This window comes from Hypanus sabinus, chromosome 4 (genome assembly GCF_030144855.1).
Source record: "Hypanus sabinus isolate sHypSab1 chromosome 4, sHypSab1.hap1, whole genome shotgun sequence".
NCBI classification, from domain to species: domain Eukaryota; kingdom Metazoa; phylum Chordata; class Chondrichthyes; order Myliobatiformes; family Dasyatidae; genus Hypanus; species Hypanus sabinus.
In genome coordinates this window covers 172,420,104-172,447,083 of record NC_082709.1, presented here as the reverse complement: position 1 = coordinate 172,447,083, position 26,980 = coordinate 172,420,104, and the positions used below count along the sequence as shown (strand labels likewise).

Sequence of the window (26,980 nt, the reverse complement as noted above, 5' to 3'; positions counted from 1 at the left end):
TGTGTATATCAACACCACATTTACTTGCTCTAAATCAAGTCTAAATTGTTTGAAATATACTAAGCTCTCACTAAACAAACATTCCTTTATTATCTAATTGGACCACCATTTAACTTGCATTTATGATTTCAAGAAAATATCCAGCAGTTATCTTAAGCATTTTGGTTTTGTTTCTGTCAAATCTTCAGTCCAGAGCGAAAAAAGAAACCAATAAAGCCTCAAACAAAAGTTGAACATCTTCGTAAAACTTCTACCTCATTAAGCTCATCTCAGAACAGTACAAGTGGCACTGGTGATAGTGCCTCCAGTGATGCTTCTGAGCATTCTTCCACTTTACCCAGAGTAAGGAACACAAGGACCAGGGCACCTGCCTCAACGGTAAAGAAAGAAGGAAGAAAAGATTTATTGAATGGGTCAGTTGGATCAACAGGTGAGCCATGAAACTGATCAGTGTTTAATTTCTACAGAATGCTTAATGGCAGTGTAGTAAATGCATTTTTTAAATAAAAATGGTAGGCCATGATAAATTTTAGTGATGCTAACTGAAAGGAAAGATAGTAAAAAGATTTGAAAGTAGCAGGGGAGGGGAAAATGCGAAATGATAGGAGAAGACCAGAGGGGGTGGGGTGAAACTGAGAGCCTGAAAGGTGATTGGCAAAAGGGATACAAAGCTGGAGAAAGGAAAGGATAATAGACAATAGACAATGGACAATAGGTGCAGAAGTAGACCATTCGGCCCCTCGAGTCTGCACCGCCATTCTGAGATCATGGCTGATCATTCACTATCAATACCCAGTCCCTGCCTTGTCCCCATATCCCTTGATTCCCCTATCCATCAGATATCTATCCAGCTCCTTCTTGAAAGCATCCAGAGAATTGGCCTCCACCGTCTTCCGAGGCAGTGCATTCCACACCTCCACAACTCTCTGGGAGAAGAAGCTCTTCCTCAACTCTGTTTTAAATAACTGACCTCTTATTCTCAATCCATGCCCTCTGGTACTGGACTCTCCCAACATCTGGAACATACTTCCTGCCTCAATCCTATCAAATCCTTTAATTATCTTAAACGTTTCAATCAGATCCCCTCTCAATCTCCTCAATTCCAGCGTGTACAAGCCCAATCTCTCCAATCTCTCTGCGTAAGACAGCCCTGCCATCCCAGGAATCAACCTAGTGAATCTACGCTGCACTTACTCAATTGCCAGAATGTCCTTCCTTAAACCTGGAGACCAAAACTGTACACAATATTCCAGGTGTGGTCTCACCAGGGCCCTGTACAAATGCAAAAGAACATCCTTGCTCTTGTATTCAATTCCCCTTGTAACAAAGGCCAACATTCCATTTGCCCTCTTCACTGCCTGTTGCACTTGCTCATTCACCTTCATTGACTGGTGAACTAGGACTCCTAGGTCTCTTTGCATTTCTCCCTTACCTAACTCGACACCGTTCAGACAATACTCTGCCCTCTTGTTCCTGCTTCCAAAGTGGATAACTTCACATTTATTCACATTGAATGACATCTGCCAAGTATCTGCCCACTCACTCAGCCTATCCAAGTCTCCCTGTATTCTCCTAACGTCCTCTTCGCATGTCACACTGCCACCCAGTTTAGTATCGTCAGCAAACTTGCTGATATAGTTTTCAATGCCCTCATCTAAATCATTGACATAAATCGTAAAGAGCTGTGGTCCCAATACAGAGCCCTGTGGTACCCCACTAGTCACCTCCAGCCAGTCTGAGAAACACCCATTCACTGCTACCCTTTGCTTTCTATCTGCCAACCAGTTTTCTATCCATGTTGAAACCCTGCCCCCAATGCCATGAGCTCTGATTTTACTCACCAATCTCCTATGTGGCACCTTATCGAATGCCTTCTGAAAATCTAGGTACACAACATCTACTGGCTTACCCTCGTCTAACATCCTTGTTACACCCTCAAAAAACTCCAACAGATTAGTCAAGCATGATTTGCCCTTGGTAAATCCATGCTGGCTCGGCCTAATCCTATTTCTGCCATCTAGATGTGCCACTATTTCGTCCTTAATAATGGACTCAAGCATCTTCCCCACGACTGACGTTAGGCTAACAGGGCGATAGTTCTCCGTTTTCTCCTTCCCTCCCTTCTTGAAAAGTGGGACAACATTAGCCACTCTCCAATCTTCAGGAACTGATCCTGAATCTAAGGAACATTGGAAAATGATTACCAATGCATCCGCAATTTCCTGAGCCACCTCTTTTAGAACCCTCGGATGCAGATTATCTGGACCCGGGGATTTATTAGCCTTCAGTCCTACCAGTCTACTCATCACAGTTTCTTTCCTAATGTCAATCTGTCTCAATTCCTCTGATATCTTATGACCCTGGCCCATCCATACATCTGGGAGATTGCTTGTGTCCTCCCTGGTGAAGACAGATCTAAAGTATGCATTAAATTCTGTTGCCATTTCCCTGTTTCCCATAACAATTTCTCCCAATTCATTCTTCAAGGGGGCAACATTGTTCTTAACTATCTTCTTTCTCTTCACATAGCTAAAAAAGCTTTTGCTATCCCCTTTTATATTCCTGGCTAGACTGAGCTCATACCTGATTTTTTCTCTCCGTATTGCTTTTTTAGTTAAGATCTGCTGTTCCTTAAAACTTTCCCAATCATCAGTATTCCTACTCATCTTAGCCCTGTCATACTTCTTTTTCTTTAATGCTATACAATCTCTGACTTCCTTTGTCAACCACTGTGGCCCCTTCCCCCTCTTTGAATCCTTCCTTCTCATTGGAAGGAACTGCATTTGCATCTTTTGTATTATGCCCAAGAATATCTGCCACTGCTGATCCACTGTCTTTCCTGCCAGGGCATCCGCCCATTTAACTTTGGCCAGCTCTTCCCTCATGGCTCCGTAGTCTCCTTTATTTAATTGCAACACTGACACCTCTGATCTGCCCTTATCCCTCTCAAATTGTAGATAAAAACTTATCATGTTATGATCACTACTTCCTAATGGCTCCTTTACTTCAAGATCACTTATCAATTCCTGTGCATTACACATCACCAAGTCCAAAATAGCCTCGTTCCTGGTTGGCTCAAGCACAAGCTGTTCCAAAAATACATCCCTTAGACGCTCCACAAACTCCCTATCCTGGGGTCCAGCACCTACCTGATTCTCCCAGTCCACCTGCATGTTGAAATCTCCCATAACGACTGCATTACCTTTAGCACATGCCAATGTTAACTCCCTAATCAACTTGTACCCAATATCCACGCTACTGTTTGGGGGCCTGTACACAACACCCATTAGGGTCTTTTTACCCTTACTGTTCCTCAGCTCAATCCACACAGACTCTACTTCCCCTGTTCCCAAGTCACCTCTTGCTAAGGACTGAATCTCATTCCTCACCAACAGGGCCACCCCACCCCCTCTTCCCATATTTCTGTCTCTACGATAGCACGTATACCCTGGTACACTCAATTCCCAGGCCTGATCCCCTTGCAGCCATGTCTCCGTTATCCCAACAATATCGTAGTTCCCCATTTTCATCTGAGCTTCAAACTCATCTGTCTTATTTCTGACACTACGCGCATTCAAGTATAGAATTCTTAGCCCATTCCTCCTCTCTTTGCTTAAAACACTGTCTACTGTACCTAACCCAGCTCCTTGAACTTCCATCGGGCAAATTGCACCCTGAATTTTGATGACCTTCTCAAGATCACCCAAACCTTGTACACATTTAACCCCATGCACCTTCTGACCAACCCTCTGGATCTGGATCCCTGCCCCCTGCAAATCTAGTTTAAACCCCCCCGAGCAGCACTGGCAAATACTCCTGCAAGAATGTAAGTACCCCTCCGGTTCAGATGTAGACCATCCCTTTGAAACAGATCCCAATGTCCCTGGAACAAAGACCAATTATCCAAAAACCTGAACCCTTCCTTCCTGCACCATGCTCTCAGCCTCGTATTAATGTGCATAATCATTCTATTCTTCGCCTCACTCGCATGTGGCACAGGTAGCAATCCGGAGATTGTCACCCTGGAGGTCCTGCCTTTCAGCTTCACTCCTAACTCCCTGAACTCTCTAAGCAGGACCCCCTCACTCACCTTACCTACATCATTGGTCCCTACATGGACCACTACATCTGGGTTCATGCCCTCACTCTCAAGAATAGCCTGCACCCGATCTGAGATGTCCCGGACCCTGGCACCAGGGAGGCAACATACCATCTGAGACTCCCGATCTGCCCCACAAAATCTCCTATCTGCCCCCCTAACTATAGAGTCCCCTAAAACTATCGCTCTCTTCTCTTCCCTCCTCCCCTTTCTAGTTGAGGGTTCAACCTCTGTGCCAGAGGCAGGACCATTAGAACTCATTCCTGGTAGGTCATCCCCATCAACAGTATCCAGTACGGTATACTTATTGTTAATGGGAATGGCCGCAGGGGTGCTCTGCTCTCTCTGCCTGCTCCCCCTGCCTCTCTCGACCATCACCCATCTGCCTATTTCTTGGTTTTTTGGTGTGATTACCTCCTGATAACTCCTATCTATCTCTGCCTCCACCTCCCGAATGATCCGTAGTTCATCCAGCTCCTGCTCCAACTCCCTAACTTGGTCTGATAGGAGCTGCAGCTGGACGCACCTTTTGCAGGTGTGGTCATCAGGGACAACTGTGTTGACCCTGACCTCCCACATACTGCATACGGAGCACACCACTGCTCTGACTGTCTCCCCCATACCTGAACTGGATTGATAGAATAAGTCTAAAAAGCACCTAGCGACCTTACCTTCTTCCCCTCAGCGAGCAATCACACAGGCTTGCCAAAGCCCAGGACGGGAGGCCTAGGGAGAAAGAAAGGGGAAGGGGAGCACCAGAGGGAGATGGGGAACAGGCAGAGTGATGGGCAGAGAGGAAAAAAAAGGGGGGAAAAAACTAAATATATCAGGGATGGGGTAAGAAGGGGAGGAGGGGCATTAACGGAAGTTAGAGAGGTCAGTGTTCATGCCATCAGGTTGGAGGCTACCCAGCCGGTATATGAGGTGTTGTTCCTCCAACCTGAGTGTGGCTTCATCTTGACAGTAGAGGCTTGACATGGATAGACATATCAGAATGGGAATTGGATGTGGAATTAAAATGTGTGGCCACTGGGAGATCCTGCTGTCTCTGGCAGACAGAGCGTGGGTGTTCAGCGAAATGGTCTCCCAGTCTGTGTTGGGTCTCACCAACATACAAAAGGCCACACCGGGAGCACCGGACGCAGTATACCACACCAGCCAACTCACAGGTGAAGTGTCGCCTCACCTGGAAGGACTGTCTGGGGCCCTGAATGGTGTTGAGGGAGTAAGTGTAAGGGCAAGTGCAAATGAGCGAACCTTTCGTCCATTTCTCTGTGAAGATGGTTGAGTATTCCCTTCATGACTCTTTCCATTTACTCTTTAGCTATTAACCCAGTGTCTCTTGAGTTCTCATCAGCCATTCATTTCTTTCGTCTCTGATGTCTTTCAACTTCAGTATTCCATTCTTGACAGAGACCAACTCCTCCTTTGAGTGACTCACTGACCAACACTTTTCTTTCATCATAAAAATGATCTCAGAGGGCTTTGAAATCCAGGGCAGCATCATGGAAGTTCATGCTAGGATCCTGCAGCCTCTTCTGAATACGGTCAATGTGAATGAGTACTTTATTCCAAAATTCTAGCAAAATCTCAATCGTAACTCAACATGTGGTTGTACAACTGCCTTGCGTCACTTCTTGTTCCACTGGTTGTCATTGCACTACAATCTTGTAGCTCCATATCGTCCTTCTCTAGCTGTTTCAAGATGACTTCAACCAAGCTGTCAGCATCCTTCTGGCTTATCTGGATAAAACCAAGGAAGGACTGTCTAACATTGACGGTTTTCCTCTCAAAATCAACTTCCACATACCTCACTACTTCTGATATCTGCTCACGGTGTGCCTGATCAGGAGTCGAGTCGAACGTGAGACCATAGTACTTGGCTTTATGAAAGCTCCTCAGTAAACTCTGGTGAACAGTGGATGCCATCATGTGGATGAATTTGTTCTGGGCACCCAGTGAAAGATAAGACGTGGATCCAGGACGACCTTCCAAATGAGTGAGGTGTTCTTTTATGACAGGGTCGAAGAAGACCAGTAGTTTCAGTACGCCAAGGAAATTTCCCACATTGTCTAGCTGAAGTGACTCTGTGTCCTCGCAAAGCCAGGTTCTGAGTCGCAAGAAATGTTATGCAGTGAAGGATTCTCGTCAAGCTATCACGCCACTTCTGCTTTTCCTTCTCAATCTGTGACTGAAATACTGCATCAGTAACTCCTCTGTTTCCAGCTAAATTTTTTTCCATTTCTTTCTACTGTGTGAAGCATTCCCAATGATTCTTGGCATCTTCATGAACACTGATCCTTTCAGATGCTTTTCACTGGTTGAATCCACTTTTCTGCTCCAATGAGGATTGGTGGTCTGACTGGGAATAGAGAAGACAACAGATACAAAATGCAGAGTTTTTAGAAAGGGAATGAATAAGCCATAAGCGAGTCACTTCCTCATCACGACCAGCTCCCAGTTTCCTCTTGAACCAAGTTCTGTTCATTGAGCGGTTATTTGTTGGCAGGAAAGGCCTCTCGCTGTTCTGGAAATACTTTGAACCCAACTTTATTATTTTTGTTCTCAATGCGTCAGGCAGAATTACTTTTCCAGTATCCTTGTCGAACTTCAGAAGTCCAATGTCATGCTGTTCAATCACTTCTGGTATGATAGTTGGAGGTTCTTTGACACCATCCAGTTCACTAGGTTCAGTGTCGTCAGGTTCAATCTCATCAGGTAAAATCTCTTCAATAAACTCAACATCACCACCACCACCGTCTTCCCCTCCTGTCATGTCCATGTTCTCTGTGGCAGCCTCACTCTAAATCTCGTCATACTCAGATTTATCTGACTTGACTTCCTCCTTTGCTTGTGGCGCATTTGTACTTGATCCACCTTCGGATTCTAACAAGCTTGTAGCAGGTGCAGGTGACTCCATGGAACTATTTGTTCTGGGCTTTTCAAAGAAGGGTGCGAAGAACTTGCTCGACTTCTTGGCTTCTTCTCCCTCCAACTTTTGTCTCTTCTGTCCTTCAACTTTCCTTCTTTGTGAAGAAACGTTCCATGGTCTTCTTACACAATGCTCTGAAATAAGGCCATCCTAGTGCTTCTCATCCATGATAATCAAAGACAGATCATCCATCTGAAGAAAATTCTTTTTTCACTATCCGAGGATGGCTTGTCTGACTTTAATAGAAACTACTCAGTGGTGCCCCCCTGGTACATACCAGCTGTGTGGTGAAAAAGGTACAACAGTACCTCTTTCACCTCAGATGGTTGAAAAAGTTTGGTATGGGTCCCCAAATCCTAAGAACTTTCTACAGGGGCACAATTGAGAGCATCCTGACTGGCTGCATGACTGCCTGATATGGGAACTGTACTTCCCTCAATCGCAGGACTCTGCAGAGAGTGGTGCGGACAGCCCAGTGCAGTTGTAGATGTGAACTTCTTGCTATTCAGGACATTTACAAAAACAGGTGTGTAAAAAGGGCCTGAAGGGTTATTGGGTACCCCTGTCACTCCAACCACAAACTGTTCCAGTTGCTACCATCCGGGAAATGGTACCGCAGCTTAAAAGCCAGGACCAACAGGCTCTGGGACAGCTTCTTCCACTAGGCCATCAAACTGATTAATTCACATTGACACAATTCTATTTCTATGTTATATTGACTGTCCTGTTGTACATACTAATTATAAATTACTATACACTGCACATTTAGATGGAGACTAACGTAAAGATTATTACTCATATGACGGATGTAAGTAATAAAGTCTGAGTTTCAATTGATATTCAATGATATTACACTCAGCATTCTTCACCAACCACATCCACAAGCATATCTTTGACTAGAAACTTGTCTGGTTAGCTATGTAAACATTTTACCAAGAAAAGCAGATCAGAGGATGGGTATCCTGTCACGGTTGAATATCCTCTTGACATTTCAAAGCCTTTCCATATTGTACAAGATTCACAATATGGGATTGATAGGATACTCACTATTTGTCTAACATAGTGTCGTTCAGTGGTCAAAGCTGAACTTGTTAATAATTTGAAGGAAGACACTAAAGTTGATATGGCCAAAATTTGCTGTTGACACTAAGATAGATTTTGAGTTGTGAAGAGACAAAAGGATGTAGACACACGGCAGGAAAATTATGAAGATAAAGTATATCATCTGGATGGTGAGAAATTGTGGAGTTCCAAGATGCAGAGGATTCTGGGTGTTCAAGCACATGATTTAAAAAAAAATTATAATAAAGTGCTGAAAATAGTCATCTTATTGATGCCTCTCATAAATTTGAACATTTCCATGAGGTCATCCCTTGTTTTCCAGTGTTCTAAGGAATAAAGACTTAGCCTAGCCAGTCTCTCTGTAACTCAGACCTTATGGTCCTGGCAAAATCTTTAAGTCTTTTCTGCACTCTTTCTAGTTTAACCAAGTTTTTCTTATAATCAGGTGACCAAAGCTGCACACAGAGTTCCGAGTGGATGGTCTTTTCCTCAAGATAAAGGTGTCCAGAACTAGGGAGTATAGATTTAGGGTGAGGGAGGAAAGATTTAAATGTGAGGGGCACCTTTTTCCATGCAGAGGGTGATAAGTACAGAGAAAGTTGTTGAGACAAGTGCTCTTATCATTTATAAAGTACTTGAATAGGTATATAGAAGTCCATAAGACAGGAATGCAATTAGACCATTTGATCCATTGAGTCTGCACAGCATTCCATCATAGCTCACTTACCCCTTTCAACCCCATTCTCCTGAAGGGCAGGGAAGGATATTGGCGAAATGCAGTAAGTTGGAAGTAGCTGGTTAGGCACTGTGGTCAGCATGGACCTGTTGGGTGAAAGGGCCTGCACGTGTGCTATGTTCTTGCTGCTTTATTGCTCTAACAAACAATGTTTGGGGAATTTTAAGAACAAAGTCAAGTTTATTATCCCATGTGGGACCTTGTAAAAAGTTTGTTGAAGTCCATGTAGGCCTTATCTACTGTCCCCCTCTCACTAATCCTCTTGGTCACCACTTAAAAATCCTCAATTAAACTTATAAGACACTATTTCCCATGATGATCCAATGTGCCTGATTTTGTGCTGTATGACACATTCAGTGAGACCCGAGGTAACGTGTAGGTGGCTAAAGAAGTCTACATGGTGTAGTAGAGCAACACACACAAAATGCTGGTGGAATGCAGCAGGCCAGGCAGCATCTATAGGGAGAATCACTGTCAACGTTTCGGGCCAAGACCCTTCATCAGGACTAACTGTAAGAGATTTGAAAGTAGGAGGGGGAGGGGAAAATGCGAAATGATAGGAGAAGACCAGAGGGGGTGGGGTGAAGCTGAGAGCCAGACAGGTGATTGGCAAAAGGGATACAGAGCTAGAGAAAGGAAAGGGAAGCCTAGGGATAAAGAAAGGGAGAGGGGAGCACCAGAGGGAGATAGAGAACAGGCAGAGAAAGAAAAAAAAACTAAATATCAGGGATGGGGTAAGAAGGGGAGGGGCATTAACGGAAGTTAGAGAAGTCAATGTTCATGCCATCAGGTAGGAGGCTGCCCAGCCGGTATATGAGGTGTTGTTCCTCCAACTGGAGTGTGGCTTCAGCTTGACAGTAGAGGAGGCCATGGATAGACATATCAGAATGGGAATGGGACGTGAAATTAAAATGTGTGGCCACTGAGAGATCCTGCTTTCTCTGGCGGACAGAGCATGGGTGTTCAGCGAAACGGTCTCCCAGTCTGCGTCAGGTCTCACCAATATATAAAAGGCCACACCGGGAGCACCGGACGCAGTATACCACACCAGCCGACTCACAGGTGAAGTGTCGCCTCACCTGGAAGGACTGTCTGGGGCCCTGAATGGTGGTGAGGGAGGAAGTGTAAGGGCAAGTGTAGCACTTGTTCCGCTTGCAAGGTTAAGTGCCAGGAGGGAAATCGGTGGGAAGGGATGGGGGGGATGAATGGACAATCGCATAGAGAGCGATCCCTGCAGAAAGAGGGGGGGGGGGAAGGAGGGAAAGATGTGCTTGGTGTAGACTTTATTTGCAAAAGAAGGAATGAAAAAGTAGCAAGATTCTGTTGGATCTGTATAAAAGTCTTCTGTGCTACATAAAATGCACTGTTGAAGCCACTATATTACAATGAGAATGTGAAAATAGTAAACGGTATAAAGAGGAATTACAAGGATGTTTAGATTGAACATGATTGGCTATGAGGCATGATTGACCAACGTGGAGTTGTTTTCTTTAGAATGTTGGTGAAATAATTAAAGGTTTAGAATATTAACTGTTCTACTTAACACAGAATTCAAGAGCCATGGTTCCTTTAATATAATAATTAAAAGAGGAGTTAGAATTGAAATAATTCTGGAATTGACAACCTGAGTTGGTCTGGGATAGGAAAAAATTAGTGGATTGAAAAAAATGTGGTTGTGCACTTGAAGTACCACACAAAGCAACGGAGATAGACTTAGAGCTTTTTGTTGGTGATGTGAATACTATGGGACACAATAGCTTTCTATGCTGTGATTTTATAAAAGCAATGACTTAGAAAAGATTTGTGTACCTGTGTAAACCAAACAAAGATATGAGCTGCTTTCTGCAATATTGTATTTCACAGTATCAGAAAGTGGAGACTCCAGTGAAAGTTCTGCCGAAGAGAATAATTGTACTAAGAAATCTTCAACCTCTTCAAACTTTACTGAAACAGAATGTGTGGCAGGCAGCAGTAGGACAGTAAAAAAGCGAATCTTATCTAAACACAAAATAGGTGAGTGTGATTAAACCAGTGAGTTTTATATGTGAATTAAGCTGAAAGGGTCGTTTTATTTGGATAACTTAGGATTTGAATCTCAAACTTTGATTTGGATGCAATTGGCCATATAATCTACCATCTTTTACTGTGCACTTTGAGTTAATAGTACTTGGTGTACTCAATTTGTTAATAAATTATTTAGATTAAGTGTATTTTGATACAAAATGGCATTTTGCTGTTCCAGTTTTTTTGGCCTAGATGTTTAAAGTTGATAGAATCTTAATTTGAGTTTTCAGCTGGATTTTGTAACATGAATCATTGTTTAAAAATGTAACATTATTTAGTATTCTGGTTACTTCATCACAAAAAATAAGCAAGTTGTAAATTATCTCTCATATTTTTCTTTAAAACATAATTTTTTTTTGGTTCAGCTTCGGCTCAGAGATTGTAGTAATCCTTGCCACAGATTACAAAATGCCTAATGCAGTTTTTCCAGAGTTGGATATAGCCCAGCTGTACCATTAGATATTGATAGAGCCTACGACTGGATCCCGATAAGTCCAGAACAAAAACCACCCACAAAATAGTTGGCTAGCTGTCTGGCAGAAGTTTTCTTTCCATGTACTTGATATGCCAACCAAAAGAATTTTTAAAAAATAATCTCAACTTCCATCTACCTAATACCTTTCAGTTGCTTCCTTCTTTTGAAATCATGATCTTACTTGGCACAGATTTGTGCAGATCCAGTATTATCAATGGTGGGGAATTGCCACATTTCTGAGCTCCAGTAACATTAGAGAGTATTAAGAAAAACTACCATAAATAGTGACCCTATTTTTGGTTTTGCTGCATTATCACCGAAGTCCTGACAGTTATATGGGTGAAGGCCACCATGATTCTGACAAATTCAGGCCTTGTATTTCACCAGCATTCTCATCCTGCAAAGTGACCTGGTTTATACACTCAGTGGCCACTTTATTAAGTACCTCTTATACAGTGGCATGTATAAGTTTGGGCACCCCCGGTCAAAATTTCTGTTATTGTGAATGGCTAAGTGAGTAGAAGATGAATTGATCTCAAAAAGTCATAGAGTTAAAAATGAAACATTCTTTTAAAACATTTTAAGCAAAATGAGTGTATTATTTTTGTTTTGTACAATTTTAGAATGGGGGGGGGAAAAAGGAAAGGAGCACCATGCAAAAGATTGGGCACCCCAAGAAATTTAAGCTCTCAGATAACTTTTACCAAGTTCTCAGACCTTAATTAGCTTGTTAGGGCTATGGCTTGTTCACAGTCGTCATTAGGAAAGGCCAGGTGATGCAAATTTCAAAGGTTTATAAGCAGCTCCTCTAAGCAGCTGCCCAGCACTCTGAAAATTAAAAAAAAAATTATGCCCACAGAGCAGAAGGCTATAAGAAGATAGCAAAGCATTTTCAGGTAGCTGCTTCCTCAGTTCGTAATGTAATTAAGAAATGGCAGTTAACAGGAACTGTGAAGGTCAAGTTGAGGCTTGGAAGTCCAAGAAAGCTTTCCGAGAGAACTGCTCGTAGGATTGCTAGAAAGGCAAATCAAAACCCCTGTTTGACTGCAAAAGACCTTCAGGAAGATTTAGCAGACTGGAGTGGTGGTGCACTGTTCTACTGTGCAGCAACCCTGCACAAGTATTACCTTCATGGAAGAGTCATCAGAAGAAAACCTTTCCTGCATCCTCACCACAAAATTCAATGTCAGAAGTTTGCAAAGGAACATCTAAACAAGCCTGATGCATTTTGAAAACAAGCCCTATGGACTGATGAAGTTAAAATAGAAGCTTTTGGCCGCAATAAGCAACAGTATGTTTGGAGAAAAAAGGGTGCAGGATTTCATGAAAAGAACACCTCTCCAACTGTTAAGCATGGGGGTGTATCAATCACGCATTGACCTTGTGTTCCAGCCCGTGGCACGGGGACCATTTCACTGGTAGAGGGAAGAATGAATTCAGTTAAATACCAGCAAATTCTGGAAGCAAACATCACACTGTCTGTTTAAAAAAAAAAGCTGAAGATGAAAAGAGGATGGCTTCTACGACAGGATAACGACCCTAAACACACCCCAAAATCCACAATGGACTACCTCAAGAGGCGCAAGCTGAATGTTTTACCATGGCCCTCACAGTCCCCCGACCTAAACATCATCGAAAATCTGTGGATAGCCCTCAAAAGAGCAGTGTAGCAAGATGGCCCAAGAATCTCTCAGAACTAGAAGACTTTTTCAAGGAAGAATAGGCAAAAATCCCCCAAACAAGAATTGAAAGACTCAGCTGGCTACAGAAAGCGTTTACAAGCTGTGATACTTGCCCAAGGGGGTGTTACTAAGTAGTGGCTATGCAGGGTGCCCAAACTTTTGCTTTGGGGCCTTTTCCTTTTTTGTTATTTTGAAACTGTGAAAAATAGAAATAAAAAAGTAACCTTGCTTAAAATATTAAAGAAATTTGTCATCTTTAACTTTATGCCTTTTGGAAATCAGTTCATCTTTTACTCGCTTAGCTATTCATGGTTACTGAAATTTTAACCGGGGTGCCCAAACCTTTGCATACCACTGTACCTAATAAACTGGCCATTGAGTGTATGTTTGTGGTCTTCTGTAACCCATCCATTTCAAGAGTTGATGTGTTTGTTCAGGGATGCTCTGCACAGCACTGTGACTAGTGGCTATTTTCACCTTTCTGTCCGCTTGCATTCATCTGGCCATTCTCCCACAGAACTAGCAAACGGTTTTCTTTTCTCTTTTTTTTTACTTTTCCCACTATTCTCTAAACTCTAGAGACTGGTGTGCACAAAAATTCCAGTAGATCAGTTTTTCACATACTTCAAGCCACCCTGTACCATAGAACCATTGAACATTACAGCACAGAAACAGGCCTTTTGGCCCTTCTTGGCTGTGCCGAACCATTTTTCTGCCTAGTCCCACTGACCTGCACCTGGGCCATATCCCTCCATACCCCTCTCATCCATGTACCTGTCCAAGTTTTTCTTAAATGTCAAAAGTGAGCCCGTATTCACCTCTTCATCTGGCAGCTCATTCCACACCCACCACTCTCTACGTGAAGAAGCCTCCCGCTAATGTTCCCATAAACTTTTCCCCCTTCACCCTTAACCCATGACCTCTGGTGTTTTTCTCCCTTGGCCTCAATGGAAAAAGCCTGCTTGCATTCACTCTATACCCATCATAATTTTATACACCTCTATCAAATCACCCCTCATTCTCCTATGCTCCAGGGAATAAAGTCCTAACCTATTCAACCTTTCTCTGTAACTCAGTTTCTCAAGTCCTGGTAACATCCTTGTAAACCTTTGCACTCTTTCAACCTTATTAATATCCTTCCTGTAATTAGGTGACCAAAACTGCACACACTACTCCAACACGAGGAAATCTGCAGATGCTGGAAATTCAAGCAACACACACAAAATGCTGGTGGAACACAGCAGGCCAGACAGCATCTATATGGAGAAGCACTGTCGATGTTTCTCCCTATAGATGCTGCCTGGCCTACTGTGTTCCACCAGCATTTTGTGTGTGTTGCACAATACTCCAAATTCGGTCTCACCAATGTCTTATACAACCTCACCATTACATTCCAACTCTTGTACTCAGTACTTTGATTTTTTTAATGGCCAATATACCAAAAGCTTTCTTTACAACCCTACCTACTTGTGAAGCCACTTCTAGGGAATTATGTATCTGTACTCCCAGATCCCTGTGTTCTACTGCACTCCTCGGTGTCCTACCATTTACCTTGTATGTTCTACCTTGGTTTGACCTTCCGAAGTGCAATACCTCACACTTGTCCGCATTAAACTCCATTGGTCTGGCACCAACAGTCATTCCGCAGGCAAAATCACTTAGATCGTATTTCTCCCCCATTCTGATGTTTAGTCTGAATAATAACTGAACCTCTTGACCATGTCTGCATGCTTTGAGTTGCTGTCACATGATTGGTGGATTAAATATTTACATTAACAAACAGGAATACAGGTGTCCCTAATAACGTGGTCATTGAGTGTATTTCATTAATATTGCTACCAGGGATTCCTGTTCGGCTGTTTCTAATTTCTGCTTATTTTATAACTATCTTCATATTAAAATATTTCTGTTCTGTTTCAGAAACAAGTGCTAGTGGTACTCGGATAAATGGACATAATAGAAAATTGGTCCGTCAGACCACAGCAGCTAAAAAACGCAAGATATTGAGTGATTCTGAGGAAGACTCGCAACCAGAAAGGGATCAGGAGCTATTTGGTGGTGTTAAGAAAAGAAAAAATGTCAATGTTGTGGAAGATGATGACTCTATCTCTGATATCCAGGAGCAGCAGCCAGGGGAGGAGGTTGTTCACAGCAAAAGTAGTTCCAGTAGCAGAACCAGTTCTACATCTGAAGGCAGCTCAAGCTCCAGTTCTGAATCAAAATCACAGACAGACCCTGAATCTGGATCAGGATCTGCTTCTGACTTAGACAGTGATTACAATGTGAAAGCAAAGTCAAAAGTTAAAGTGAAAAAAAAATTGAAAAAAGGTAGACCTAGAAAAGTTAAACAGAGAGGAAAAAATAAAGCTGTCACTAAACAAGGCACCAACAGATTAGAATACATGAAACAGCAGAATATCTTGGACAGTGAAGAGGAAGAGGGAGATGATGACGATGACTCTGATTATGTCAAAAGGGATTGTGTTTGTAGACCCTCTGCAATAAGGACCAGAAATCAAGGCAGAAGGACTGTAAGATACGACGATTATGATTCCGATACGGATGGTGTCTTACATAATGAGAATAATGGAATATCCAGGTCTGGACGTGTACGGCGGATACCCATGAGAGTGAGAGATTGAGAAGCAGCCATTTATTGGCATCGTACCACTGTGAATTTTTTCTCTAGAATTTCAGGGATTATATTTATATTTTTTTCTGGATTTATTTTCTGAGGGGGTTGGAAGCTGGCTGTTCACAGATACAAAAAATCATAATTGACGCTGCAAACATTAAGCACCATTTAACAGCACAACATACGGAAAAAGGACATAAGGAACTCTAGTCACGTCTGTGGACCATGCACGAAAAGAGTCTCTAACTTACATTTGTCTTCTATTGAACACTACAACAAAATGTATTTATTTTTACTGCTTTGCGTGTACTTTAGGTCAGCTGTCTCTTCAGTAGTCCAAGTAGCTGTTTCCAAATTTGGGTGCTGGATTATGAATCAAAAAGGATCAGTTTGCATCCATCTCACTAACTGTGATAATGACTCCATGAATTGAATTTGTGTTCAAACGTTTTTTTCAAAATTGTGTACTTTAATACCAATTTAGAAATTATTTTTGGAAGAGGATGAGTTTAAGAGAATGGAATAGCACTGCAGTATGGAAAAGATGAGAGTTTCTTTGAAGTAGGTGTGCAAAATTAAACAGAAGTCTGTAAATTTGCCCTAATTCCAGTGTACCTTATTTGGATGAATAATAATTTAACCTGTTGGGATTTTGTTTGTCATTTGTCTGTTTAGTCAGCAGCCATAGTAACTGATTAATTTTCTGATCGTCGTGTTTGGTTAAAGGACAGAATAAAGCATTGTTTGCTGCTGGCCTTAATGCTCAGAGTATACTACATTTCCCCATTTATTGCAAGCTTGAGAGCAAAGAGAAATGAAATATTTATACTGTGCCAATTTTATACAAATAGTGCAGAATATGCACATTTTGAATTGTAATGGATCATTTGGGGTTGAAATGAGGGGAATAAAAATTAACTTAGAAGCAGATAAACTATAAAATGCAAGAAAAAATGTACTTGAATTTGGTTTAAACTTGGTTATACCTCTTTTTTTCTGGTAAATTATTTAAGTTAAAAATTAATCCAGTCTAGTTTATGTAATTAAATTTGTTGATGTTTCAACAGCTATGCAAATATTCAGTGCTAGCCAAAAGGTAGTCTTAAAATTAAGTCCTTCATTAAGGGCATTTTCAAAATATTTAATTAAAAATGGCGATCTGAGTTAAACCCAAGCATGCGTAACTTACTAACTCTGGAATGATATGGTGCACTTTTGCTGTAATAAATTGTGTGTTTATTCCAAAATAATGCAATTTTCCTAAATGTGCAGAAAATTAATTGTATCTTCAACCTATACTTTCAACTGGTCTTATATCCACTTACAGAGTTTGTATAATTAGGTCACTTTTTGTGCTGTTCAACTTTAAAGGCAGTGATTTACACTGATGTGCAGTAATGTAGGTTAAGCCAGTCTTGGCTGAATGTCCATCTATGTGTAGCTGGTGAACATTTAGACTTAGCTAACCAAAGTGTTAAAGGGATTAGTGTTTTTACCCAAACTTGATCTAGACTTCAATCAGCAACAAGCTGCATAACATGTTTTGTAAAATAATAGGTTCTCCTGTTTATTTTCTCAGCTCAGTCTGATTAACTGCTATGACCTTACAATTGTGCAGACTGATATTAGCCAGCAACAAATAATTGGGAATTTGCTTTTATGTGTCTCTTGGCACAACGCTATACTGAAGAGTCTGGGTGTGTGTCTTTAAATTCCAAGTTATTGTCTAATTTAATTTCTTCAGCAAAAGTCACCTGGGGTGGCACAATGTTTGAGCAGGTCTGCAACAAATCAGTGATGCCCGAATGTTGGTAGATAGTATCTTCAACTTGGTAAAATGTTACAAACCACAAATTTCACAAGAGTGCCACAAGAAAACTGATTCATTATTTTATGTTCCATTATTTTGGAATGAAATGCATCAAAATTAATTTTCACTGTCGCTAATGGTCAGGATTCTTCTGCCTATATGCCTATATATAATATTTATTGAAATCTATAATGTATCCCCCATGATACAAGATTGACGCTTTTACTGAAAATGTTGATGCACTGTTATTAGTATATTCCAACAGATGGTATCATAATTTTGAAGATCACTGCAAAACTAGGTTTTTTCACAGGGATGTGCAAACTTCACTTTTGTTTATGGTGAGCCATTTATTTAGTGAAGTATTTGTGCTTAAATCAGGTCAGTTTAATTTTTCCAAATTAGATTTACCTACAATTTAATGTCTTCACCTTCAGACTTCTCAGATTCTAACAGTTAAATTAAACTTCTGCTCCTTGCAGAGTTTTTCAGAGATCAAACAAAGGATTTGAATGTCTGAGTTTGCCATACTGCTTTAACTTTTGCAGCGTGGGACCAGTAGACATCATTCTTTAGAGATGTCCTATCATCTGGATCAATTTCCATTTACCACTTTTTTTTCTAGGATGACAAATGGAAGGAAAACATAATTTTTTTAATAAGAAGTTCTTTTATACTGTTCAATTATAAAATGCATAGGTATTTTCCATTTCTCATATGCAAAATGTTGTTTGCCAAATGATCACTCTGAAGAGGAAATAGTTGAACACTTGTCAAGAGAATGTTCTGAGATTTAGTATGATGATGGCAGCCAGCTTTGCTCAATTTGATAGTATTTTTAAAAAATATGTACAACCGCCTGTAACAGCAAGTGGCCTTTTAGCTCATCCACAGTTTATTGGTGTGGAGTTGTGCTTATGAAGAGATTTGGTGCCTTTAGTTTTGTCTGTGCCTACAATTATGCTAGATGATATTCATAATCTTTTGATGTTATTTGTCCTCAGGAACACATTAAACTATGTTTTTCCTTTGCAAACCATGCCTTTCCTTCCCATGTTTAATTCTAATGTTACAGAATATTTCACTCTTAGATTTAATATCATTTCAAAATGGAAAGCTTTGAAGTGGTGATAGTTTTTTGTAAAATGTTAACAGGTGATTTTAGCCCAATTTGCAGGAGAAGGAACCCATAGAGTCAGGTGGATTCAATATCATTTCATTGCTTCAACAGTAAGTAACATTAGGAAAAACCAAGCAAGAATTGGCAAAAGATTGAGTTTTCTGGTGGACATTAGGTTAAAATTGTCTCCAAGTAACTTGTCTGATTTTCATTTCTTGCATTAACCAAAAGTCAAAACTTATTGTCGTCATTGATTTTATTTTAGGTTAAGCATTCCCTTGATAATATCTTGACTTGTGTATAAGTGGTGAAAATACTGCAGATAGAAAATGATGCCTAATTATAGAGGGGTGGATAATTCCCTCAGATACTTGCATTTCGTTGGTAATTGTTAACTAGATAACAACCGATATCTGTAATGAGTAATGAACCATCAGTGGAATCACAGTATCCCAACTGTTTTTATCCCAACTATATTTCAATGGATGCAAAGAAGACAGTTTAGAAAATAGTAAAGATGAAGTCATTTTGATATCTAAAATATCATGCAATGCTGACATTGAGGTAATCATTAATTGCTATAAACTAAATCTTCATGATGGCTTTAATTTTATTTATTGAAATGTTTTCCTCTTGCCCATTCCAATAACATTGAACAACAAAATTCAGAGATTGTTGTAAATTTAGGAAATGGACACATGGTACTAGTGTTTCAAAGTATGCATTCCAACCTTAACAAGAAGGTATTTTTGCTTTATTGTGCCCATTTTCTTCCAGCACCTGTGCATATCCTACTCCCATTCCAAACCCTCATTGTTAAATCATATTTTCCCTGCAAATCATGGTAAAATTCCTAAAGGAAATAACTTTTTAAAATGTACTTTGCAATTGACTTACTCCCTGGAATTCTAACATTTAGAGACTGCACAAAATCAATATGAATCTATCTTTGTTTTCCAACTTTGAAACAGAAAATGCTGTGAATAATCAGCACCTATGGAGAAGCATAACTTTTCACAGGTTTTTGGCTCTGTTTCGCAACACTTTGCATCCCTACATCCATCCCATGGTTCTGTAATCTACTTAGAGCTTTATAACTCCGCTCTGTCCCTTTATATTGTGGTAAAATTAAAATAATATAAACAGGCGCGTTTCTTTTATTGCCAATGACAAAGGCTGAGTAATTAAATGCAATACTTTACAGCATTATGCTATTTAGCCAATCTGTTATCAAAATCGAATCATGTTATATCAGCAGAGATTATCACCCTAACATCTCTCAAGATACACTAATGTATTCTATTTTTTAAAAATTAGTTTAATCTTGAGCAAGATTAATAAAATTTGAGTATCAATTTGAATGGGTACAACTCCATAAAATCTGGCATCTTCCACTAATTTTTAGCCTTAATAATATAAGCAGGTTGAATGGAATCATTTATTTTGGATACTCTCAAGAAGAAATTTCACCTGAGTTGCTTAAAATGTGCCTATGTGGTTAATGTCAGAAAGATGTTCAATTGGAGACTACATTGGAATGAGATAAATAGTAACGTGAAATAGGAAATGCATTTTCTCTTCCTTCCTTTCTTCCCCTCCCCCACCACCTATCTCAGAGATGCCAAAACAATTAGTATTGACATGACCCTCCTTCCCCTATCAGCTAAAGAACTATGGTTGAAGGTGTAATTAGTAATGAAGGCATTGGCACAATTGCGTACCATTCTGTTTCATAGTTGAAATTTCCCTATTTTTCAATTATTCTGTGCATGTGCACAGGCTGCCTTGATAAAAATCTATCTTGTTTTTGTTAATTGAAATATACTACAAAAATAATACCCCTTGATCATAAATTATAAACACTGTGTTTCTCAGGCATTGTTTTGAACAACATATTATATTGCACAATGGAATTGTCCTAAAATGTAATTTAAAATCTCCACATTTGTCAGATAATGATGCAGTAGTTTCAATGAATTAATTTTCTGGATGTGTTGCTTGATATTTTTGTCTTTGCGCATGATGTATTAAAGAATGATAACTAAGAACAATGATTTCCACTTGCATTTTGTATTGCATACACAGCTTATTTGGAAATTCTGCCTCGCTTACAGAAGAGGTTTATTATCCAGAGCAAATGGGCTTTCAAAAGACTGCCTCAAAAAGAATCCTATAATCTTCAGACATGCAGTGTTTAGCATGTTATTTCATTTTTTATATTAAAATACATTAATTTACTGCAAAAGTTATAAAGCTAGTTCAATTTCTGAACAAGCTTAATAGTTTTGTGCATGGCTAACATATGCTATGACTGAATTGATTCACTACCTATAGTTTAAGCCTTGAATTAATTACAAATACTAAAGTTTTGTTTTATATTGACATAAATTCCTGAGATGTTAGCTCAAAGATGAACTATATCAATTTAAGGAAATGTGTATCATTGACTATGCTTTTGAGTTCCAGGTAGGAGCACAGTATTGTAGGAGTGACATTTAAGATTTTGTAATAACTGTTTAAAATATTGAATAATGATAGAATTAATAGATATTGATTTAATACAGGCAGTTAACTAAGATCTTGGTTTTCAATAATGGTCCATGATTTACTGTGCTGTATATTTTGCAATATAGTGGGTAATGTTTCCATACATTTTGCATTTTGGAGGCTAATATGTGTGATAAAGTGCAATGAATCAAATCATGTGATTATTGCGTTTTGATATTTTATTTGGGAAGAAGAGCACAATTTCCAAAGCTGACTACGGCAGTGCCAAATTGGAATGTCTGATATGAATTTTAATTTCTACTCCTGCATAGACAAATTTATTAATTAGTGGTAGGATTTTCTGATTTTGGAGAGACGGACAAAGAGTTGCAGAATAATGGTGCCCACTTCTGCAGGAGCAAAATTCACTGTTGCACTGAAAGCAGCAATAGCGACTATTAAGTACTGTATCTGGCAACTTTGTGACAAAGGCAAAAGGCTATGAGCTCCAGTGTGTGGATTAGAACAACATGGGTTAATAGTTTTTTTAAAGTTTAAACATGTTGCACATTAGAGATTTTCTCCAAAGTATCCACTTTAAAATAGCTGTTTATTAATTTTCCTGGGACATTGTTTTTGCCAAATTGTTTCAATTTTGATCTCAGGACTGTTTATATATGTTAACTGATGAATCAGATTATTCAGGGAGAGGTGTTTACCTAACTGGAAAATTTCAGTTTTCTTATGAAAGGAAAAACATTGGCAGTTTATTTTATTTTTGACAATTTATTGTAAATTGTGCATATGTAAATATATAGAAACTTGAAATTTTTGCCTTAGCAGCATAGAATCTTGTGTTAATTAGTGTATGTGGCTGTAGTTATGCTATTTTCCAGGTTTATGCAGAAAATTGATTCCCATTGTAAAAATAAAATCATTGTTTAAAAATAAAAAGCATTCAAAAAGTTGTATTTTGGTCAGGATTTTGTGGTGAGTTATATTATCCACTTGGGTCTACCAGAGAATACCTAACAACAAAGTTCAAAGTAAATTTATTATCTGTGCATATATGCCACCATATACAACCCAAAGATTAATTTTCTTGTGGACATACTCAAAGAATCTGTAATAGAATAATAGCTAGGACAGAATTAATGAAAGACTGCACCAACTTGTGTGATCAATCAGTGTGCAAAAGACAACTGTGCAGGTTACATAAATAATAAGCAATATGAAAATGAGATGAAGAGTCCTTGAAAGTGAGTCCGTAGACGTTTCAATGATGAGGCAAGTGAAGTTGAGTGATGGTTGAGGGATAATCACTGTTTCTGAACCTGGTGGTGTGAGTCCTGAGACTCCCATACACCTTCCTGATGGCACCAGCGAGAAGAGAGCATGTCTTTGAGTGGTGGGGTCCTTGATGATGGGTGCTGCTTTCCTTCAACAGTGTTTTGTTCAGATGTGTTCAATGGTGCAAAGGGCTTTACCTGTGATGGACTGGGCTATATCCACTAATTTTTGTAGGATATTCTGTTCAAGGACATTGGTGTTTCCATGTCAGGCTTTGATACAGTCAGTCAATGTACTCTCCACTACCCATTCATAGAAGTTTGTCAAAGTATTAATGTCATGCTGAATCTTTACAAACTCCTAAGGAATCAGAGGAACACACACAAAATGCTGGTGGAACGCAGCAGGCCAGGCAGCATCTATAGGGAGAAGCGCTGTCGACGTTTCGGGCCAAGACCCTTTGTCAGGACTTAGGAATAAGTGTAGAGCAGGGGGCTAAGCAGACAGCTTTGTGGTTCGGGTCTTGGAGTTTATTGATTAGTTTTGAAGGGATGATGGTATTGAATGCCAAGCTGTAGTCAATAGAGAGTATCACTTCCTACCTCTACATTGCAGCTTTATCCCTAAACTTTCCTTCACATTTCTCATTTATGTTCAGCCAATTGGGCATTTTCAGATTTTACATGTTGCTGTTGGTAACTATCCCTCTTACATTATCTGTCCACGCTCTTGATCTGGATGAGCAGAAATGTCCAACTGAAATTTGGGAAGAATGAAACAATTACCTTTAGTTCCTATTACAGATTCTGTTTTTTGCTTGCCATCCCTTCAGCACCAGAGAAGCTGCACAAGACTACATGTACGGGTAACCTTGTTATACTTGACCCAAATGCCACATGGAGCCTCAGTATTACACCCTTGCTTTTATATTCTAGTCCTCTCAAAATGAATGCTAACGTTGCATTTGCCTGCCTCAGCACCAACTCAACCTGCAAATTAACCTTTAGCGAATCCTACATGTGGACTCCCAATCCCTTGACATCTCTGATTTTTGAATTTTCATCATTTAGAAAATAATCACCCTTATCATTCCTTCTACCAAAGTGCATGACCATACACTTTCCTACACTATATTCCATCTGCCTCTTCTTTGCCCATTCTCCTAATCTTATTCCTTTTGCAGACTCAGTTTCCTCAACACTTTTTATTTCTAATTTTTATTGCAAAACCAACAAATTACATTCAATACAACCAGTTACTGATTACATTTTGACTGTTAACCCAGCCACCCACCAACCCTCATCCCCATCCCCCTCTCCCCTCCACCAACCAAACTGAATGGTAGTGCATACACACACAGAGCATTCCTATTTTAACAGAAGATCTCTTAAGTTAGATATTAAATTTGTCCACATTAAGATTGTCTCAACACTATCTGACTCTCCACCGATCTTGGTATCATCCACAAACATGGCCACAAAGCTATCAATTCCATCATCCAAATCATTGATATTTAACATGAAAAGAAGAGGTCCCAACACCGGCTCCTAAAGAACAGCACTAGTCACTGACAGTCAACCAGTGAAGGCTCCTTCATCCCCACTCTTAGCCTCCTGCCAGTCAGCCAATCTTCTAACCATACTAGTACTTTCCCTACTCTTTTAAGCAGCTTCATGTGTGGCTTCTTGTCAAAGGCCTTCTGAAAATCCAAGTAAACAACATCCACTGACTTTCTTTTGTCTGTCCTGCCTGTTATTTTCACAAAGAATTCCAACAGATTTGTCAGGCAAGATTTTCCCTTGAGGAAACCAAGCTGACTATGGCCTATTTTATCATGTGCCTCCAGGAACCCTGAGATGTTTTCCTTAATAATCGACTCCCAATATCTTCCCAACTACTGAAGTCAGGCTAACTAGCCTACAATTTTCTGTTTTCCTTCTCCTTCCCTTCTTAAAGAGTGAAGTGACATCTACAATTCTCAAGTCCTCTGGAACCATTCCATAATCTTGTGGTTACTGCTAATGTCTCCACAATCTCTTCAGTTACCTCTTTCAGAACCCAAGGGTGTAGTCCAGGTGACTTATCTACCTTCAGGCCTTTCAACTTCTCAAGCACCTTCTCCCTCAATAGCAATTACACTCACGTATGCCTCCTGACACTCTTGAATTTCTGCCATACTGCTAGCGTCTTCCACAGTGACAACTGATGCAAAAATACTTATTAATTTGTCTGCATTTTTGCCTCAATTTTAAATTCTTTATACATCTGAAAAATCTTCTGGTATCTTATTATTGGATAGCTTACATCTTTTGTCTCTCTATACCTTTTTCAGTTGCCTTCTGTTGGGTTTTAAAAGCTTTCAAATCTTCTCTAATGTCCACAAATATTTGCTATATCGTATGTCCTCTCTATTGCGTTTATGCTGTCTTTGACTTACCTTGTCAGCCACAGTTTCATCATCCTCCCTTCTTCAGGATCTATCTATTCTACACCTAAATTGTTCCCAGAAACTCCAGCCATTGCTGCTCAGCTGCCATCCCTTCTAGTGTCCCCTTCCATAAGACCTTGGCCCATCAAGTCTGCTTCACCATTCAATCATGGGCTGATCCAATTCTTCCCTTTGATGCCCTGCCTAATCAAGAGCCTATCTCTGCCTTAAATGCACCCAATGACTTGGCTTCCACAGCCGCTCGAGGCAACACATTCCACAGGTTTGCCACCCTCTGACTAATTTCTCCATATCTCTGTTCTAAATGGATGTATTTCAATCCTGAAGTCATAGCCTCTTGTCCTAGAATCCCCTACCATGGGAAATAACTTTGCCATATCTAATCTGTTCAGGCCTTCCAATTAACTTTGGCCAGCTCCTCTCTCATTCCTCTGTAATTCCCTTTCCTCCACTGCAGTACTGATGTACCTGAAAGGTTATCTTCTCACTCTCAAACTGCAGGGTGAATTCTATCATATTATCATCACTGCCTCTTAAGGAATCCTTTCACTGAGCTCCCCAATCAATGCTGTCCCATTATGTGACATCCAATCCTGAACTGTGTTTCCCTAGGCTCAACTGCAAGCTGCTCCAACAAGTCATCTTCCCACAATAAATCTGTATCTTCTGATCTTTCTTAGGATTTAATTTCATCCTTACCAGCAGAGCCATGTCACCCACTCAGCCTACCTGCCTGTCCTATCGATACAATGTGTATCTCCCAACTACGATCTTTTTTACAGCCCACAATGTCATACCTGCCAATCTTCAGCAGATGTTCAAGATCATCTACCCTGTTCTGTATGTAGCGTGCATTCAAATGTAACACCTTCAGTCCCATTTTCATCAGTCTTTTTGATTTTTGCCCCAATGTTACACTTCACCTCATCCCATCATCTGCCTGTCCTCCTTCATAGTCTCAGAACACACTGCCTCTACTGTAGTTGGGTACCAACTGTCCCATCCTCAGCCCTATCATTCTGGCTCCCATCCCCCTGCCAAATTAGTTTAAACCATCCTGAACAGCACTAGCAAACGTGCTCACAAAGTTACTGGTCCCCCTTGGGTTCAGGTGTAATCTGTCCCTTTGGTAGAGGTTGTACGTCGCCCAGAAGAGATCCCAATGATCCAGATACCCTGCACCAATTCCCCAGCCATGCATTCATCTGCCAAATCATTCTATTTTCACCCTCGCTGGTATGTGGCACAGGCAGCAATCCAGAGATCACAACACTGGAGGTCATGTTGCTCAGCTCTCTCCTCAACTTCCTATAAACTCTGCAGGACCTCATCCCTTTTCCTGCCTATGTCGTTGGTCATCAGAAATTCTCCCCTTTAGAATGCTGTGGACCCAGTCTGAGACATCCATGACCCTGGCACCTGGGAGGCAAAATTCTAGACATAACCCACCTCTCAAAGCACTTCATTGTGGTAGATACAAGTTCTACCAGTTAGTAGTCATTGCGTATGCTCATGCTGCCGTTCTTGGGGCCCCAGATATGATTGCTGTCATTTTTTCAGTGAGAAATAGAACACTCCAGCTAGTTGGTGGGTACAGCTTCTCAGTACTTGGCCAGGTTCACCATTGGGGCTCCTTGCAAGGAATCACCACTTGAAGGTTTCTGAGAACGAGATCACAGGGTCTTCAGACTCTGTGGGGATTCACACAGGGGTCGTGCCATTCCCCCTTTCAACGTGTGCATAAAAGGTGTTGAGCTTATTGGGAAGTGAAGCAAAACGTCCACTCATGCCATTAGGAATACGGCCGTGCACACTCCGCCACAGCTGCCGTGCATTTAATTGTGTCTCTAATTTCACACGGAATTATCTTTCTACTCTCACGACGGCCTTCTGTACCCGGACTTCTTCCTGAATCACTGGTCTTGGAAACTACCCATCACACCTCACCTCTGCAAATTCTCCATCTCTTGGTTCAGCCAGGGCTTCTGGTTTATGTATAAATTGATGTTTATTTTGAGAATTTAGTGCGCCTGATGTCATGAGCCTGTGATGCTGCTGCAGGTTAATCATTGCACCTGTGCATAAAACAGTAAATTCAACTTTCACTTGATTTTGTCATGAATTTCTAAATGTTCTGCA

General features: G+C 40.5%; 1 protein-coding gene across 5 annotated transcripts in view; it reads left to right on the top strand.

Moving 5' to 3' along the window:
- LOC132393496 (bromodomain and WD repeat-containing protein 1-like) overlaps nt 1-22,053 on the top strand; it is a 158,105-nt gene extending 136,052 nt beyond the window's left edge. For 4 of the 5 annotated variants that reach the window (XM_059968825.1, XM_059968826.1, XM_059968827.1 and 1 more), the window contains 3 exons: nt 189-430; nt 10,693-10,842; nt 14,971-22,053. In XM_059968825.1, coding sequence (XP_059824808.1) covers nt 189-430; nt 10,693-10,842; nt 14,971-15,692 — 1,114 coding nt within the window. In that variant the 3' untranslated portion in view covers nt 15,693-22,053. The remainder of the gene's footprint in view (nt 1-188; nt 431-10,692; nt 10,843-14,970) is intronic. The other variant, XM_059968828.1, reaches the window with a different exon arrangement.
- Nucleotides 22,054-26,980: the final 4,927 nt, after the last annotated feature.